The 20,732-nt window shown below is 37.2% G+C and overlaps 2 protein-coding genes across 3 annotated transcripts in view; both read right to left on the bottom strand.

Annotated features, from left to right (window-relative positions):
- Positions 1 to 1,845: 1,845 nt before the first annotated feature.
- The window catches only part of Atf6 (bZIP_ATF6 domain-containing protein ATf6), a 36,343-nt gene continuing 17,456 nt past the window's right edge, over positions 1,846 to 20,732 (bottom strand). Inside the window, exons 2-4 of one of the 2 annotated variants that reach the window (XM_073991130.1) lie at positions 11,354 to 13,005; positions 2,759 to 4,483; positions 1,846 to 2,226 (exon numbers count right to left, since the gene is read on the bottom strand). In XM_073991130.1, the coding sequence (XP_073847231.1) occupies positions 2,212 to 2,226; positions 2,759 to 4,483; positions 11,354 to 13,005 (3,392 nt within the window). In that variant the 3' untranslated portion in view covers positions 1,846 to 2,211. Of the gene's footprint in view, positions 2,227 to 2,269; positions 4,484 to 11,353; positions 13,006 to 20,732 lie in introns of those variants that run through there. The other variant, XM_073991129.1, reaches the window with a different exon arrangement.
- Miro (mitochondrial Rho GTPase) overlaps positions 7,757 to 20,732 on the bottom strand; it is a 637,534-nt gene continuing 624,558 nt past the window's right edge. Inside the window, exon 7 of the transcript XR_012413316.1 lies at positions 7,757 to 8,166. The gene's annotated coding sequence lies outside the window, so the exon portion shown is untranslated. The remainder of the gene's footprint in view (positions 8,167 to 20,732) is intronic.

The following is a 20,732-nucleotide window of genomic DNA, read 5'->3' as shown; positions in this document are numbered from 1 at the left end:
GCTATTTCAATAAATCTTTGGAGGAATTATTAACATAATTTTTTTTGTTGTTTTTATGGCAAAAGTCAATATAATTTATAGGGGTCTACGCCAAATTGGTTGGAGGGAATTGATGCTTTTATTAGAATATGATTTCTTATGCTTGTTGTTGTCCCAAGGACGTTCCAAATATGTATTTGTAGAATTGATGGTTGATTTGATATAACTAAGCCTGGGGACATCACCTGCCTTTTGCGAACATTTTAGACTTCCACTCTTTCGTTAACTTCTAATTGAACAGATAAGACTTGCATCAGAAGATCTTTAAGGAACATAACATTCGATATAAAAAGGAAATAAATTCAAAATCACAATTAACAAACATATGTATGTACATACAATATTTTTTTATTTTTCTGTGACGTCTGACATTTTTTTCTTGACATATTAATTAACTTTCTATATTTTCCGTTCCTGTACTTTTTGAACAAATATGCGTTCTGAGAGAAAATTTGTTAGTTTTCTCTTTTACTATTTTTGCCATCAAAAAAGTTCTGGAACGAAGCTTATGTTTGTGTTTCTGTTTCTATGAAAATGTGAAATGAAAACTTTTATAAAGGAGAAAACTGTCAAATGAAAAAAATTATAAAGGAAATATTTTTTATTTCAAATTTTCATAGAACAAGAATCCAGCCCCTGGAAGAAGCTACTACTTTTTACTACGATAACACACTTTTTCCTTTATGTTATCAGAAAAAAAATGGTAAAAATTAGTAGATACTTGCAGTTCTGCAAAAGGCCACATGTCTGTGCTGTCGTTGACATTTTGCACAATTACTTCACAGAAATATAAAGAAGGAAAAACAATTGCGTTTATTTCATGAAAATAGACAAAAATACCCTTTACTTTTCCGAAAAATTTGTAGTGTGACTACGGCCTTACTTTTCTCATATCCACAACACCGAAAAGCCGCTTATACCCCGTCGTTTGCACTTAACCACATTTAATAAAACCCACTGGTTTTGAAATGGCAGTTCCACAGCGTAAATGTTAAATAAAGAAGGTTAACCTGACAAAAAGCTCTGATGCAAAAATACTCAAAAATAACCCAAAAAAAGTCCTAAATCTCGTGTTTTTTTTAATTTGTGGTAATTTTGTTTTGGGCCACTATTTGTAGATAGATCATTTCAACTTCCTAGTAGACATACATAGATCCCATTACTAAGGTTAAATTTGCCAAAAACATCATGGCTAACTACACCTACACTCTTTTGGTATCAGTATTAACCTTCGTACAACAATACATCAGTATTCCGGAAATCTCTTCATATTCACCCTCAATTCAACAGGCAATAGCCATGGAATCTTTTCATTGTCACCTTCAAATCCATTTAAAGTCTTCCAAGTGAAGTAGTGGCATCGAATCCTCTTCATCTGTTTATTCCTTAAATCATTTAGATTTTATATTAAATTCAGATTTCCCGGCGGAATATTAAAATTTTTAAAGAAAACAATTCATTGTAGGTGTTACCTATAGATTTATTATTATTGTTTAATTAATTTATTTAAATTATCTTTTTTAAAAAATATATATACAAATATTCAAATTTATCATAAAATTACCTTAACAATTACAAAAAGTGTATTCTGTGTATAATTTAGTTCTATAACTAGAAAAACGTATATCAATGATATAATTCTTTTTAAAAAACGATACAATTGCACAAATATTGCTGGAAGAAAATTATAAATATAGTTTAGCGCTACAACAAAAACAATTTATTAAACATCTTATCGGTATTTCGATTTAAGAAAACGAATTGGAATTGCAAAAAAAAAGGAAATTAAAAATAAAACAATTAATATTATCACGTACATATTTCAAATAGTTTCCGTGTATTTTTGTTGTTAAATTATTAATAATATAATTATTGAAATGTTATAAATGCTTAAATTACTAGTGAAGTATAGAGAAGGATATATCGTCACCTGAAATGCCCAGACGTAACCCTCAACGTAACCTATTGAGCGTTACGTCTTTGGGCATTTCAGGTGACGATATGTATATAATTTGTGAGTTACTATAATTCAAATTATGTTTTTTTTTAGAAAAAGTTTACATTTTTTAATTAATTTCAAAATTAATTTGTGAATTGTGAATTTTCTCTCTGTTATATTACAAAAGTTTTGATTTTTTAATTAAATTGAATATTGAGCCATAACTGGTCACATTATGTGGTAAACATCTGTAAAAAATAAAGAAATTTGTTTTTAATAATACCATTTTCATTTGTAATTCGAAGTTTATTAGGCGAATATAGTTTTAAAATATACATATGAAAATTTAATAATTGGATTTTTTAAAGCTAAGAAGTAATATTGAGTGGACGAATGTCAAATATAGCATGTTGATATTAAAGAAAAACATCTTCCTTATGGATCTTTAGATTTTTGAAATTTTTGTTTTTAATATTTCTTCGAATTACCTATGAAAGTGGAGCGAATTACATAAATTAATGTCACTTGTCTTAGCTGAAGAGGTTTTGTAATTTTTTATTAAAAAATACCGAAAAAAGTTGTTTTCTTTGTTCTTATTCAAATTCTGCAACATATTTCAAAGTTTTATGAGATCTATTGGCTGGTTTTTAGTAGTTTAGGGTTTAGCTCAAAATATGAATTGAATTTGCGAATTAAAAAATCCAAGATCAAGTGACATAGTCCAGAGAGTAGGAAGAACAAAGCATCCTTCCAAAGTTGTCTCTAAATTATTTTTCTAACCTCTGGAGCTGCTGTTGCTACAAAACCATTTGTGGCACCATTAATAACAGTTTCCTTCATGCGTGTAAAAAGCGAAGAATTGCGAACATTCAACACGCCACTGCCAATGACACTATCATTTGCATTAAATTTCAGGGGTCTTCTTTTGATTGCTGCCGTATCGACTACCAGCTTATTAACAACATTTCCACTTGGTGGTGTACTGGATTGCTGTTGTTGATTTTTAGGACCCACCACGGTGTACACTTTGACAGTTGGTTGTGAAGGCTTTTCATTCGGCTGCTGCATCACCACCTTATCATCTTCTCTTTTCAAGTGAATTTCTCCCGCTGCTGCCGCCGATGGCTTTGCTGCGCCAGATGATTCATTATTATTTTTTGTCTCATTATTCGCCACATCCGTGGGATGAACACGCACATTGGGACCATATTTTACCGGTCGCAATTTCTCCGGTATCATGTGCGATTTTATTTTCAATTCTGTGGTATTCATGACCTCACAATCGATTTGCATGAGAACAATGTCACCATTTATTGACGGATCACCGGCTGGCAACATTAAAGCCATTTTTGGCCTGGCACTCTTATTGTACGACTGAGCTGGCAAAAGCAAATGATCCATATTGAATGATAAAACATAAAATGTATCATCTTGTCTCTTAATGCCTTTGAATAACCTCAAATATTCCTCGCTGATCCGTGGTTTGAAAATATCCAATGAATTCGCTTCCATTCCCATGTCATATTTCTTTTGTTTCGTCACTGTCAAATGGTCTTCGCCATCCCCATTCAAGTAAATTTTCCGTTTTTGCTTTACACCAATATCATAGTCCACTTCTACGTAGTCCTTGTCTGCTGAGCCAAAATTAAATTGTCGTCCAGTTATATCGTTGTCTATTGTTCCTGCAGTCATGTTCAAATAGCCATTGTCTCCAATCCATTTATGTAAATTCCTAGCCAAACGCATATTTTCCTGTGCACAGTTTGTCATGTTGCCATAATTCGTAGGTCCAAATTCCACAATTTTTATAGGTGGTTCATCTTTTGTTGTTGTTCCATTCAACCTACCCGTCGTACGATTAACCGGTCGCAAAAAGTGTAGAGGTGGTGGCGGCATGTTGGCAAAATCTGCTTCACGTTTGGTGCGGTTAGTTTGTTCCATAAACTCGTGTTCGCTTGGTACCCAAAGTAAACGTCTACCTGTTGGCGCTACGAGGGGTGTTTCACCGCCTTCATTGGCATTAGCCGCAGCAGCTGCTGCACTAGCTTCCATGGCATTCTCCAATGCTGTTGATTTATTTAAATAATTTTGGAAATTACCCACATTTAGGGTAACCATAAAGGCCATGGCAAATAGAACGGCCACATTTTTCTTAACAGTAGCTGCAGTCATGCGATGTTTAAAACCCTTGTTGATGAATGATGACGTAGATGATGTGCCATTTAGGGGTTTGGGAGCGATCTTAACATGATGTTTAGTCGACGATGATGATGAAGATGTTGAAGTTGGAACATCCCCATGTTCGCTATGATCGCTGCTATCGTCGCAGGAGTGCAATAAGAAGGATGTATCCAAGGCATTTAATACTGATTTTGCTCCACTGCCATCGAAATGGTTACGTTCATTCATATTTAAGGTCTTCAAGATGAATTCGCTGACATTACGATTTTTACAATTGCAGGATTGAGCAAAGGCCATTAGCTGAGAACGTAATGAAGTGTTTTCCTGAAAACGAGAGAAAGAGAAAAGATGTTTGTTAAAATTTTAGAGAAAAAATATCCTTAAATTCATTTTTGTAAGGGTTTCCTCAAATTGAAGACTAAACTTAAAAATGTATAAAAAAATCAGGAACTTTGCTATGACATGTCATGCAAATGCGGAACGTATTGAAAATAACCAGCAAGAGAAATAGAGAAAAACGGGATTATCAATTCACACATAGGAGAGAGTTCCATTGGAAAAAATCTTAATAGAGGAAGGAAGGCCAAGCCGCCGCTTTGCTTCTTCCTCTACAAACTTAAAAAGTTCTGCGTAAAGTAAACCGTAATTATTTGGCAGGACTGACCTGGATGATGCAAGGCATCGAAGTAAATCTGGCCGGCAAACTCAGGACGTTGAACTTCGTCCTTCTCTCATTTCGCAAATAAGAGATCAAACTTGATCACCACTGGCCATGGCTGCATAAGATCTATGACAAGCAAGGAAAACAACTTTGACTACTGCAGGTTATGTCAAGATATGGAAGAGACTGTAACAATCGAGAACCTTCTCTGTCGGTGTACTAGACTGACAATCAAAAGACACAGGCTGTCGGGCACTATATACATCTATCTCATACTTCTTTTCAATAGATCCTGGAGCTTTAAGCGACTATGGGGCGGGACATCGTAGACTATAAGGTCATCTAATCCCTTTTCAATACTCCGCCATAAAATGTACTGAACTAAAATGGAATAATTAGTTTCTTGTTAGGTGCAAAAATTGTTCGACCACTGATGCCCCAAATGCTTAAATTAGGTAAAAAATGTATCTAAAAATGTCATCAATTTGTTGGTATCTTTATGTAGGGGATATAACAAAACATGGACCTATGTGGACGGAGTTTTGGGACCTCTGAAAACTTCAAATCTCAAATTACAGCTAGTTCGGTTAAAAATTGTGGCTAAAATCTTCAAAATACCGAAAATTGCAAGGTATCGTTCCAAAAGGGCTATAGAAAAAAATGGACCTATGTGGACGATTTTTGGTGGAAAAGTTTTGTGACCTCTGAAAACCTCAAATGTCAAATTACAGCTAGTTCGATTCAAAAAATTTGCTAAAATACCCAAAACACCTTAAATCGGGAGGTACCGTTATATGGAGACTATACCCAAGCGTGGACCTATCTTGACAATTTTTGGTGGAGAAGTTTTTTTTGTCATTGGGGACCTCAAATTTCAGCTAATTCGATTAGAATATGTAGCTAAATGCCTCAAATCGGTAGGTGCAGAAGTTGTTTGACCTCTTGAAACTCTAAGTGCAAAATTGGAGCCAATTTGGGCGGAAAATGTAGCTAAAATCCTCAAAATACCTTAAATCGGGAGGTTCCGTCATATGGGGGCTATACCAAAACGTGGACCTATCTTGGTAATTTTTAGTGAAGAAATTTCTTGGTCATTTGGAACCTCAAATGTCAAATTTCAGCTAATTTGGTCAGAAAATGTAGCTAAAAGCTTCCAAATGCTTTAAATCGGGAGATGCCCTTATATGGGGGCTACACCAAAACTTGGACCTATCTTGCCAATTTTTAGTGGAGAAGTTTTTTGGTCATTGAGAACCTCAAATGTCAATTCGATAAAAAAAAATTAGTTAAAATACATTAAATCGAGAGGTACCGTTATATGGGGGCTATACCAAACGTGACCTAACATGACAATTTTTAGTGTAAACATTTTTTGGCCAATTCAAATGTCAAATTTCAGCTAGTTCGGTCAAAAAATGTAGCCAAAATCCTCAAAAATACCTTAAATCGGGTGGTACTGTTATATGGGAGCTATACCAAAACGTGGACCTATACAGCCCATTATCGAATTTAACTTGCCTATGGAAAAAATACACACGGGTGCAAAATTTTAACGTTCTATCTCAATTATTGCGGACGCTAGAATGATTACAACAGACGGCCAGACGGACGTGGCTAGATCGTCTTAGAATTTTATACTGATCAAGAATATATATACTTTATATGGTCGCAAATGATTAGTTCGATGTGTTACAAACAGAAAAACAAACTTGGAGGGTTTTTAAGTTTAAAAAACAAAATCTATATAAAAATTATATTAACGCCTAAAAGTATACTCTAATATCTTACACTCGTATACGAATCATAATAATACCCATAACAATCATTTGCGGCATTCGCAAAAACAAATTCAAGTGGTTAATCAACATTCACCATTGCTTGTTGCTCTGCTCTTCTGCTAAAAAAATGTGCTTTATGGTCAAAAAGAAAGGTATACGTTCTTTTAGCCATCCATATGTGCTCAACACTTCGGAAATATATATATAAAACGTGTTTTGTGTCTCCACTTCCTACCTTTACTTTGCAAGCATGTATTTCTTTCGTTATCTTTCGCCATAAAAGACAGTCAGTGAGAGAGAAGAAAAGTCAACAAAAACCATAAGACTGATTAACACAATTCCAAGCAATTGATATTTGCTGAAAATACATTTCGAGTCGCCATTATTTTGTTGGTAAAATTAACGACAACAACAACCACATTTAGCTGTTCAATGAACTCTCTACTACCAAAATATGTTACCTCTTCTTCATGATTGCCGCGTTATTATGATGGCAAAAGTGAATGCAAGGCAGAAATGTAATTTACGTTGTTGGTTAACTTGACTGGCTGGCGGCTCACGATTCTCATTATGAAAGATTGGGAAGCTTGCCTTTTTTCCTTTGGTGTCTTTAATTTTTTTACGTCTTGTAAAATATTCAGTTCATGATGGTAGCATGGATGGGGGGTTTGCTGTTATTTGTACTTGCTAAACAATATTTGTGTGAGAGCGATTGTCTCCTCTTTCTAAAGAAAAGAGAAAGGAGGGAATCTACAATAACTTTAAAAAATATATACATATTTTGATACACAATCATGTGTATATAGCTGCTATAGATGATAGCCAAACAAATAGTCGCTGGTTGTGTACAAATATAAAAAAAATAAAGAAAAAACAAATGAAAACACAAACAATTCTTATAGTCACATTTATTTTTATGTTTATATAAAATTGCATATGCTTGCGTATTGTGTTTTTTAATTTATTTGCACACACTTTGTTGTAGCCATGGCCCGTCTAAACTGATAAGCAACAAACAAAAAAATGAACAATATCAAGAATGCAATACAAAAAAAACTATAGCGGTATTCACTCATTGTGGTAGATTTACAACTCTTGTTAATGTACTATATGTACCAGGGTTTTTTTACAACGAAGTGTGAATGTCTTTTTTGTGAATATTGTAAACAAATCAAAGCATCTTAACGTCGTCGTAAGTCTATCTTTTAGTTTCAGTTTTATTACACTTTTTTCATAAAAAATTATTTTTTTCTTGGCCTCCATTATTTTGTTATCTTTTATTCTTTTTATTTTTCCCATTTTTCCACCAAAAAAACAAAACTCCAACATAAAATAAAACTCAAAACAAAGTGACGGCACAACAATCAGCTGTTCTAACCCTTGTAAAAGTACAATGGAATGTTTACAAGACTTTTAGGTCGAGTAAATTAACAACCCTGTGGTAAATTAAACTTTCATGTATTTTGTTGTTGTGGTATTGTAAACACTTGTAGATCTACAATATTAACAACATGTACAAGATCTACAATACCACTTTACAACGATGAGTGAATACCGCTTATGTCTACCTGACGATTGACTATAGCCTGAAGAACACGGCCGGTCTGCCTGCATACAGATAAGAGACCTATAAAAAGCTGACGTTACCTAAAGTCAGTCAAAAGTGTGTTCTTTACTATTGCGTTTCAAGTACAAAACTTCGAAATTGCATTTATGTATATACCTAGAAGTTAATGGAAACAGGTTAAAACCATGTGCTTTTTGGTTCGTTATAAACGCAAATGGTGGGTTTTGATAACAACATTTAGGTTAAAACTTCAATTGTCAATAAAAGTGTAGTTGAATCCGTTAGATGTACGCACTTAAGATATAATTTGGTAAATGCAATGCGTCCAATAAAAAAAGGTTCTAGCAGTTATCGGAGAATGGTCGCTACATACAGCAAACCATCATAATCAGTCCCGGACTGAAGAGAATGATATATAGATCTACCAACCTCCCAGGGCTTTATAGGGCGATTAACAGCTTTCAGGCTTACAGTCATGCTTCAGAATGTAACGAAGTCGGTGTTAAAAATACCGACGGATAATTTTAAGGCACGCCTGCCTTAAGATGGAAAGATGTCAAGATAACTTTCATCTACAAAGCGGGAAACTGAACTACAGATTACATGAGACTATAGACCAATTACAGTTTCTTCCTTACGTTGACAACCAAGCTGCTCTAAAAGCATTTGGATCCTTCTGTATTAAATCTAAGACTGTTCGAAATTTTAGGTCTACCTAAAAACTTGCAGTATGGCTGCTTAATTCTGTTGGATACCAGGGCACTGTAATATTGAGGAAAATGAGACAATTGGTGAACTAGCAATACGGGTTCCCAGTCCCTGACCCTCAGGCGGACGACTGTGTCAAGTCACCGTTTTGCTTCTTCCTCGATAAACTCAGTAAGTTCTGTGTAGAGAAAACTGCAAAGATCTGGCAGGTATCGAAGTCAATATGGCCGCAATCTCTCAGGATGTAGAACTTCGTCGATCAGACATCAGAATTGTTGTTGGAATCATCACTGGCTAGTGCTACATAAGATCTATGACAGGCAAGTGGAAGGACAGTGTCTATTGCGAAAATCCTCTAATCAAACACCCATATAAGCTTAACGACAGCTGTAGCATCTTTCAAGCATTGATTTTTGCTCTCAGCAGAGTTGGTTAGAGTAAATAAAAACAGTTTCACAGGACCCGTGACTATAAATGTTGGCAGCCAGGCAGTCTTAAGGCAGCCCAATCTCCTACTGGGGTCGTCTTTCCACATGGCGGATGGGAAGGGAGTTTCTGTGACGTGTTGGGCCAGAACTGTCTGAGGGCAGCCGACGACAGACCTGACTCAACACGTCTCTGTAACCTTTTGAGTCTCCCGGATCATCGGCGGTGCTTGGGCCCAAAATAACCTAAATATACTGCGGATCGTTCAGACCCTCCGTGGACCAAAAATGGTTCGGAGTACTTCCCTTTAACGAGTAACTACAATGGGTAAAAAACAAGAGGAATAAGTTTACGGTGCAGGGCCTAAATAATCCATTACCGTCGGCAAGAGTTGGTGAAACCACAATGTCGTCGAGATCAAGCGATTGCGATCCGGCTGTCTTAGGTGCATCAAATGACAAGATGACAACTCGGCTATTTCTAAGGAAGAAGACGGTTTAGACAGCACTGGCGAAAACCAGTCTACGGCTGACAGAACCGCAGTTACAGTACAGGGCCTAAATAATAAACCAGTACCGTCCGCAAGAGTTGGTGAGACCACAATGTCGTCGAGATCAAGTGTTTGCGATCCGGCTGTCTTATGTGCATCAAATGACAAGATGACAACTCGGCTATTTCTAAGGAAGAAGACGGTTTAGACAGCACTGACAAAAACCGTCTACGGCTGACAGAACAGCAGTTATGGTTGGGGATGACAAAAACCGTCTACGGCTGACAGAACAGCAGTTATGGGTGGGGATGACCTACATGGGACACATAAAACTATCGAAGATAGTCTGGAGAGACAAACTAGGGAACTCCTCGTCCAGCTGGACGCGCCTCGACGCGAACTTCATAATGAGCTCACTCCTAAACCCATCTATACCCCACTTAGGGTCAATTGGGGAAAGGGTCTGCATCAAAGCCCGATTCAATCCAGATAGGCAAAGAAGAAGTGGTGACCGACTAAGAAACCATCATCTTCTGGAAGGACGAACAATGATCCACAGCAAAAATCTGTGAAAAGCATTCGTTCTTACGAAGGCCCACAACCTTCGTCCAAGGAGACGTGACATCTCAGGCAGTCAACCCATCGACTTCCTATGCAGATGTCATTGATCATGATGCTAAGCAGGAAATACGTAGTACAGAGAAGGCATCTATCTCCACTGGAAAAGTGACCTCCAAGGCGCATGGTCAAGGGAGCAAAAATCCTACACCAGATCGGCCCAATGGCAAACGATGACGACCTCCGGGTGGCAATCATCGACACAGCTGACCCTGACGGGAGAATCAGCGAAAATCACTGGTTGCTATTCGAAACCATTGGTTCTGGCAAGTCAGGATGATCGATATCGGTAAACTTCGTGAGATCTAACTTGGCAAGGCGCACCGCAGATGGCTTATGTAACCTCTACGAGTAATCTGGCTTGCGACCTCTCAACGTGAAACCACTTCCGGTTGGTGGGACTTATTACGACAGAAAGGTTGGGTCTCTAAATTTAATATGGGATGACAGTAACGTCGACTACTGTAGATTATGTAGAGATGCAGTAGAGGTAGAGACGGTCGAACATTTACAAGCTGCACACAGTGGTCGGTGTAGATACGAGACAGATACTCTCACCTTCTCATCAGACATAAAAAAGCCATCAGACATGCCAAAAACCTATCATGGCTTGAAAACACCTAACTTCACTCTTTCTAACTCTCATTATATTGCAGTATGAACCATCGACCAACAATACAGCAATATTCCGGAAATCTTTTATTCTTCACCCTCAATTCAACAGGCAATAACCATGGAATCTTCTCACTATCAACTATCAACTCTATCGAATCGATCATTGTTATTTTTTACCAGACAACATCACATTTTGACCTCGTTTCATGTAATACGCTGAACCAATCAACTATTGAAAATAATAGTTACTGTAAGTTTCTATACCTCTTAGAGAATACATCAAATGCCATGCTATTCTACAACTATTTGCATTTTTACCATTTGAACTTACCCCCTTCAATGAATAGTTTTCCTTTTCCAAATTGTGGATGCGATTTTCCAAACGTTCAACATATTCCTTTTTCTTTTTACGCGACAATGATGCAGATTCACGATTTTTCAACATTCGCAATTGTTTCTTCAAGATTTTATCGTCGCCACCGCTAAAGTCACGTAAAGAACTTAAATCGGCACGAGAACTCTTAGCAGTTAGCGATGACAAAGTGGCACGAGCAGCAGCCATGGCTGCTGCAGAACGAACATTCGAATTGTGGTGATTGTTGTTCATTTTGGATAATTGTTGCTGATGATGTTGACTTTTCATTGCCATGGGATTTTGGCCCACAGTTTTAACCAATTTAGCACCATTTTGTAATGATATTGTTGTTGGTACACCCGTCTTGTTGGCCGAAGATTGTTGCTGCTGGGCAGATGCTGATGATGTTGTAGCTTGACTAATTTTATTGGCTGTTATAAATTTACCACTGGCCGTTTTCATAATAATTTTGGGTGTTGTTGTTGGTTTCTTAGCACCTCCGCTTGTGCCATTTGTGGTATTGACTTTTTGCATTAAAGCCTTAAAATCATTCGAGGAAAGGAATATGGTTTTTGGTTTGGGATTAGGGGGCGCCGTTACTTTTGTTGCATTTCCATTAACAGAAGGTGCCGAAACTACCTTTACGTTTTGAGATTGTTGACTTGTATGATTTTGTATAACAACTGGTTTGGCAGGGGTTTTTATGTTCACCACTGGTGTAACCTTTGTTACTGGCACAGCTACCGGTAATATTGCACCCGGTACACCCGGTACAATATTTACCGACTGAACAGGCTGCAGAGTAGTAACCGGCACAACAGGTAATGTAACTGGTATAAATGTGGGGTTTGTTTGCAATGCCACAGTTCCAGCTAAAGGCGAGGGAGCCACAAATGTAGCATCATCTTCATTAATAGCTGGTGCTGCTGCATTAATTTCATCTTCAACAGTTTCATCAAAGCCATTTGAATTTTCAGATTTCTCATTTTTAAAACGTATAAATTCCGATAGATCATCCTGTTGTTCGTGTTCGGGAGAAGTTGCCAAATGTTCTGAACCATTGCGCGGTACAGAAAATAACGATGAAGAATCACTGTGTACACCACTAGTTGTGGAACTGCCACTGGAACTGGTACAACTGCCCGTCGGCGAGGGGGTGTTGCGTTCATTATGTTGATTCAGTTTGCGAATGGTATCCTGGGTCAAATCTTCAAACTTGGCATCATCATCGTTAAGGAAATTAATAAAATCATCCGGATTGAAGTAATCACCATCTACCGATGATGTTGAGGAGGTGCGAGCCGGTGTATCAAATGGTGAAACATAATCGCCAGATGATTGTTGGGAAGTGGCAGGGGAAGGAAAGGCAGAAAAATCAAAATGAAAATCCGCTGGAGGATTTTCAGAAGTCATTATCATTTGAGGTTGCGGGGATTGTGTAGCGTGCTGTCCATTGATGGCAGGCGGCTCTCCCATTTCACAGTCATCATTTTGACTGCCCAACGATGTTTTGGGAAAGGCATTCAAATCAAATGAGGCATCCAAATGTGAATCCGTTGAGCGTATTATTTCATCCAAATCGTCCAGGCTATAGTCACCAGGTTGCGGCATAAACGATGCTATTTCATCTGCAATGCAAAACAAAAAAAAAATGTTATTCCATGAATGTGATGAAATTAAATAAAAAACATAATTTGGAATATTCAAAACCACCACCAAACAAACCACTCTTGGACCATACATACACAATGCCATGACTTAATCGAATGAAGAAGAAAAGAAATAAAAAAGAGAAACAACGATGCGACTTTTAATATTAAATTTACATAATTAATGCGAATAGCTTGGCGTCTCAACAAGGTGAACCTATTGTGGCTGGCTTTTGTGCAAGCGTGACCATTTGAGAGCAAAAAATAAAAAAAAATTTTCCAACAAGAAACCACAAGTAATGAAGTCGAATTTAGTGAAGGGAAGATCTTTGCAAAGTGATGTGTCAAAATTACTGATAATTGACTGGCGCACATGAACTACCTACTCGCACACATATCAATGTTGTGGAGAAATTTAGCCACTTGTTACTCATCACTTGAGATATTCGTTTTCTTGGGAAAAGTGGTCTAATGACCAAATTGTAAAATATAGAAATTGAAAGCGGCAGCTTTGCAAGAAATAAAAACTCTATTAATGTTTTTTTAGCTCTAAATTTAGTTTATACCTATCGTTTTTGTATTCTTTTATTTCTAAAATGAAGGTCAGCTTTGCAATTCTTCTTTAAAAAATATAAATCTACAGTCTGAAGAAACGTTGTTTTATAAAGCAAATCTGTGCAAATACTCAGAAAGAAACGAAAAACAAATCTGCAGAACAGTTTTTGACACTCAAGCAATATAGACACGACCATAAACATAAAGTTTTATGTTGTTGCTTAGTTAAATGTGCTAAATTTCGAAATATATATCAGGTTTCCAATAAATTTCATGCAGTTTTGTGTAAAGTTGTTTTTTTTTTTCTTTCAATACTAAGCTTTTCATTACGTCGATAACAAAAATAACACAATTCCAGGAAAGATAAAGGAGGGGAGCAGATATAGATTGCAGTGAGTTAAAGGAAGAAAATAGTTGATTTTACTATGTCTAAGATGACCCGCCCCATAGCAACTTAAGGCCCCTGCAATAATTTAACAGGGTGCTGCGGGCTTTATGGAGTAAAAGTAAGAGAAAGATCCCATCGCATAAATTCCGAACAAGATGTGTCTTTTGACTGCCAGTCTAGGACACAGACAAAGGTGATGTTCGATTGTTCCAATCTCTTCCACATCTCATCAATATACGAACATTCACTAAAAAACCCTAAAGTAAACCTTCGACTTATGTAGGTGTGGATGTCTTGGCACCCTCAGATTTCTTTATAAGTGCATCAAACTCACTATCCCTGACCATCACAAATATGGACACTGACAGCGAACCACTCAATACGGGACGACATCCCGGAACTGAGGAAGATGTCCCCTAACTTTCAGGGAGTGTGGCAGTGTTCACGATTTGGACATGCAAAGGTCCTCTTCCCCTTCACCGATTTACTTGAGTCCAGTGGACCCGATCACATCAGTGATTATATACCCACTGCACTCAATTTCAACCAAATTAACGTCATAATCCCAAGCAGAGATGCCTGGTCTATTGGTAGCCCTCCTCTTGGCGGTCTGGCCATCTACACAGACGGTTCAAAGATGGAGGATGGCACAGGTGCCGGGGTCTTCTGCGAAAACCCACAAATTAAGCAATCCTTCAAACTCAACGATAACTGCAGCGTCTTTCAGGCAGAGATTTTTGCAATTAGGAAAGCAGCGGAGATGATCAAAGAACTTGGGAGTGTCCTGAAAGGACCGGTGACTATTTTTGTCGATAGTCAAGCGGCCCTTAAGGTCCTCAAGTCATGGACCACAAACTCAAAAGCTATCCTTGACTGCAAAAACGCTCTGCTTGAAGTACGCGACTTCGTTGATCTTTGCTGGGTTCCAGGACACAGTGATATAAAGGGAAACGAAGAGGCGGATGAACTAGCACGGGGTGGCTCTCAGTCGACCGACTTACCAGTCGAGGCATCTATTAGACCACCAAAGTGCTACTACATCCGGAAACTTCGAGGTTACTTCCATGAGAAGGCGGAGCAAAGATGGCAAATGGAAACTGGCTGTAAGGTATCCAAGGCAATCTGGCCCAGCTATTCTCAGCATAGAACCAACTCTGTTTTCTCACTAAATAAGTTAGGGATAAAGATCACTGTAGGTCTCATTACCGGACACAACATGGTCAGGTCCCTAACTTCTAGATGGGACAACAGCAGTGTAGACTACTATAGGCTATGTCAAGATCCAGAAGAAACAGAGACGGTCGAACATCTACTATGTAGGTGCCCCTCGTTACTCACGAGGAGACATCGATTCTTCGGTAGATATGAGATAAATACTCTGACTTTCTTCTCCGACATAGACCCCATCTACTTGTACCAATTTGCAAAAAACATCACATGGCTGGCAAACAAAACTAATTAATCTTCGTTTTTCTTTCTCCTTCACACAGGGGGATTGAAAATCGGCTCAACAATGAACAACACCCTCAGCGGCAACACACCCACATCACATCCACTACATCATCATCTATGTCACAAATCATAGCAGCCGCGCATCCATATAGATTTACTCATCGCACCCATCACACCAAACCACTTTACATCAACAAACCGGAAATAAACGAACCACCTCATATTACTTCAGAACAATACAGGCACCACCTTCAACACCCATCTTATAAATCAGCATCCATCATTATCATATTCAACCCATCAAAACCACTCTACAATTATAAACTTACATCCACCATCACAACCTCAGCAACAACCTATAAACTCACACCCATCACACAGCATCACCTACATACTCAACTTCACAACAAATCCGCAATAGTCCAGCATCTATCATCATCACATATAGCCCAACCACAACACACAGTTTCTCTAAGGATGATCACAATGGACCTCAAGGTCTCCGAGTGAAATAGCTGCCAACAACGGTAGCTGCGCGTCCTAAAACCAAACCAAACTTTCAGGGAGAAGAGCATCTCGGTCATTTGAGAGAATTCAGTAGCGGAGAGGATGAAGCCATGAACACGACAGTGATTCATGTCTCCGCATCCCAATCCTTTGGAAAGGATGTTGAACCGATCTGTTCCACGTTTTAGCGTAGGACAAATTCGATAAAACTTTGCTTCCCAGACCGAAAGTACTGGAAGATGATAGTGGCAAGGGCGAATCGTCCATTAATATGACGGATGATTCACTGATACCGCTGACCTCAAAAAATGCCAATGCCAAAGAAGCAATAGACAAGAAAGTATGCCGAAAGACACTCACATACTGCAATCGGTCCAAAGTCTGTGTTTAGACACACAAATTTCTCTGGAAAGTAAATCAATGCTCTTTCCTACCCCCTATTGCCTAAAAACTGAATTTACTTTCCCGTGTGTCTAAACACGGACAAAGGTCCAAACACTAAGGAAATTTCAGCTGATAAGATCTAACCTCAAGTTTGTGAGAAATTTTGAAAGGAACTATCCTCAAGCAAATAAAAGGGAATTTCTTGTCAGCGAAATTCCCACCCTCAAGAGCAGGAGGGACCCCCATCGTGACCCCTTAGGAGGTGACGACCGAGGAAACCTTCTGTTCGTAAAAGGATACTCCTTCGTCGAAAGCGGCTACTTTACAGCCTTAAAAAAAGCTAAGAAGAAGTAAAAAATGCAAAAAAGTATCCAAATCTTCCGGGATGATTTCACTTGAAGGAAGCTCTTCGAACCCTAAGCATAACATGCAAAATACACATTTCCAGGACAAAGGCAATATATCGCCGGAATCGTAACAACGAGTTCTAATTTTTGTAAAATATGGATCCCGTATAACTTTTGTTTGCGCACATGGGATCAATGGGGACTTTTAGGACATTACTTCTAACGACCTCTTCACCAAAAATTCAGCTCTATGGGAATTTTTGCTATTTGCTCCTTGTACACCTGCCTATTTAGACCGGGTAAAAATATAAGCCACCATATCTTTGGCATAAATTAAGTAATCTCCCGGCTGTCAAAAAATCTGCTACAGGTAGAACTTTTCGTCCAGATTACAAAAATATAAAGTTTTTGGGGGAACTCAATAGTTCCCGAGATATGCGTCTCTGAAGTTCCAAAAAATTCGCTTGGTTAAAGGCAGGATACATAGAAAATAATGTAATTTTAAAGAAAATTTTGAGAAAGTCTAAAACCCCTGGCCGAAGACCGAATACTTGGAGAAAATTTACAATTTAAAAGAAAATTCTGTTCCCGTACCCGAGATTTGTACCTCTCCATCGGAGAAAGTTTAGAGGCCGTCTGTTTAGAGATGCATTGTATTGTTCAAAAATGACGAAGTTATAAACAAAATAATTTTCGGAATTTCAAAGGCCCATATCTCGGGAAGTATGGACTTCCACCAATAGAGCTTTTAATCCCACGGCAGCGGGTTCTTTCGTACCGTACAGCGGCTGCCAGCCCAGCATCAAACTTGTGCTTCACGTAGGTTTCTATGCTGCTACAGCAACAACAACAACCAATAGAGCTTTCTTTTTTTGTAATCAGGACAAAAAGACATACCTGACATACAAGCTTCAGATTTTTCCGTTAGCTGGGATAGTATTCAACTTGTTCCTTGGCCTTTCTACATTCTTTTACCAGAAATTATAAGTCAAGAAAGCGAAACGAAGAAAAAAAGCCGATTGAGATTTGGCCTTTAGAATTCAAGCTAAAATTTTACTTACATTACAATGTGACTGTCATATATTGCATTTAACAAAATCTATAATCGCAACAACCACCATCACTTTTCTCTCCGCTCCTAAATTATTAAACAGAACTAATGGAAATTCCATTTATTTCAGAGATGAATAAACATGATAAGAAGCAATAATTATATGTGGCAATGTTATTTACTTCAACAATTATATCGTATTCTAACCAATTCCGTTAAAATATGTGCGCTACAAACTGATAACACGCCCTGGCGGATCAATTGCTGTGCTCAGCAACAGTAGACATGCTCGAAAACGAAATTCATACTTAGGGTTTTTGCTTAATAGGCACAAAACACATACGAACAGCTTGTAAAGATTTTTTTGTAAGATTATTTAATTTCTCGAACGATTTGACCCCATATTATAGACTTAGCAATTTGCTAAAATTTAGGTGATACCTATAAAATCATTCAAAATATACCTACATAAAGCATTTTAGGGCAACCTGGAATATTCTCAGAGATGGCAATCAAAAGGACACCGCTGTAAAACTACAAGTCAAAGCAGTTAAAATGCGAAAATGCATTGGGGTCTTTTAGGAGATATACCTCCGTTTCTTTTTGCCATATTTAACCCCAATGGAAATTATGTACAAAAACACCTGTTATTCTAATAATAAGTGAACAAATTACTAAATAAATGTCTAAAATAAATAAATGTCCAAAACAATGCTAATGTCAACATATTTAGAGATGTTTGTGTATTTTAAATACATAGAGTAGAATATATTTCACAATTCCAGAGAATGCTGTCATAAGCCAGAGTCCACACTCGTTGTTATCTATGATACTGTATTTTATAGCAAAGAGAGTATTTTTTTAATGACTAGCCTAAGTGCTCTCTGTGTAAATGACAAATAATAACAACAAGAAGAGCAAATATCAAAAGTCATTAAATACAACACCCCAAATGTTGGTTTCAAATGATAAACATGGCTTCAAAATACAATTTGTCAAATTGAACAGCATGACCGGCAAGCTATTGTTGAAGAAAGTGTTGAAGGGTGGGTAGTGAGTGGAATATGTGCGTGCGTAAAATCGTAAATAAACTGATTACAAATCCACCCCTTGTTTTTTTTTTTTCTTTTGAAATATTATTTATGGTTATTTAAAAATCATCAAGATAAATTCTAAGTATTATATGGACGGACACAATCTTCAAGCAACAGGTCTCCTCTTCTTTTGTAATTCTACTACCTAGTTTGGGTATTGCTGTGTGTTGTGTGTGTTACCACCAATACATTGGGTAGGATACATTTTATTCGAAAACTTCCATCTTATCATAAATTGTTATGATTTCTATTTTGTTTCTGATAAGATTCTGTGTGTTTGGAAATTCAAGAAGATAAGATTTGGGATACTTCAGGCCAGAAAATAACAGAGTCAAAACAATAACATACCTAGTAGGTGTTCTTAATAATATAGATGATATGTATTGCTTTTTAGGTGTTGCAATGATTTGAAACTTTATTAATATACTAGCAAAGTGCCCGCTACTTCGTATGCGGAAAGGATATAAGAAACAAATAAACAATATATAATATGGATATGGCGAAAACTGAAAATTTTGTTGTGCTAATACCAATTTTAATCAATATTAATTGTAATTTTAGTACTGTTCGTACCGCTTTAGTTAGATTTTCAGCCGTATCTCATCTATGTTAACATGTTAACAGCGAGACCAACATTGCACACCAATACCAACACAAAATCCAAAAAATATAGATTCCAGCACTGTCCCTACACCCAACAACAAATTGAGTGCCATTAAATACTCTTCGTACCCATAAGTACGATTTTCCAAAACTACCTCAATTCTTTACTTCACCAGTAACCTTAATTCCAAAAACAGGATTCCAGCGCTGTCGGTGCTCTCAAATTCAAATTGTACCATTTGGTATATTTCGTGCCCATATGTACGAATTTCAAAAACTATCTCCATGTCTCAATCCTACACTCCAACCGTAGTCATACCAAAATTCCAGGATTCCACCTCTATCCGTTCCCTCAAATACCCACTGTACCAAATTTAGTACCATTTAGTACTTTTCGTACCCATAAGTACGAATTTCCAAAACTACCTTAATCCTATACTCCAACAGTAATCTCAATTCCAAATTTAAGGATTCCAGGTCTATTCGTTCACTCAAATCCAAATTGTACCAAATTGAATACCATTTAGTACTTTTCGTACCCATAAGTACGAATTTCCAAAACTACGTCAATCCTAAACTTCAACAATAATCACAATTCCAAATTTCAATTGTACTAAATTTAATGCTTTTCGTTCCCATAAGTACGAATTTCCAAAACTACCACAATCCTACACTCCAAGAGAAATCTCAATTCCACATTTCAAGATTCTAGGTCTATCCGTTGACCCAAATCCAAATTATACCAAATTTAGTGCTTTTCGACCTTTCGCCCGCAACTAATCAATTTCATATCCACTTTAAAATATTTTGTTGTTATTCAAACAATTGAATTGCAACAAAATATGGACTCGAGCTGAAATAAACACAAAGATGTAAAATTCTGCAGTCCAACAATAAAAAACGCCTAAATTCAAATTTTGTACTTTTTGTACCCATAAGCACGAATTTTCAAAACTAATTCCATTTTACACTCCAAATGTAGTCTACAAAGTACGAATTTCCAAATTATTTCAATCCCATACTCTAACATCAATATAAATTCGAAATTTCAGGGCTACAGCTCTATCCGTTCAACGTAAATCCAAATTGTATAACATTTAGTACCATTTAGTACTTGTCGTACCCATAAGTACGAATTTTCAAAACTACTTGACCCAAATCCAAATTATACCAAATTTAGTGCTTTTCGAATCCATAGGTACGAATTTCCAAAACTACCTCAATCCTACACTTCAACAGTAATCTCAATTACGATTTTATTCGTTCACCCAAATCCAGACTGTACCAAATTTAGTATTTTTCTTGCCCGTAAGTAAGAATTTGAA

Source organism: Musca autumnalis, unplaced genomic scaffold, assembly GCF_047663935.1.
Source record: "Musca autumnalis isolate F117 unplaced genomic scaffold, ASM4766393v1 scaffold_5, whole genome shotgun sequence".
In the NCBI taxonomy this organism is placed as follows: domain Eukaryota; kingdom Metazoa; phylum Arthropoda; class Insecta; order Diptera; family Muscidae; genus Musca; species Musca autumnalis.
This window is presented reverse-complemented; position numbering and strand designations above follow the sequence as displayed.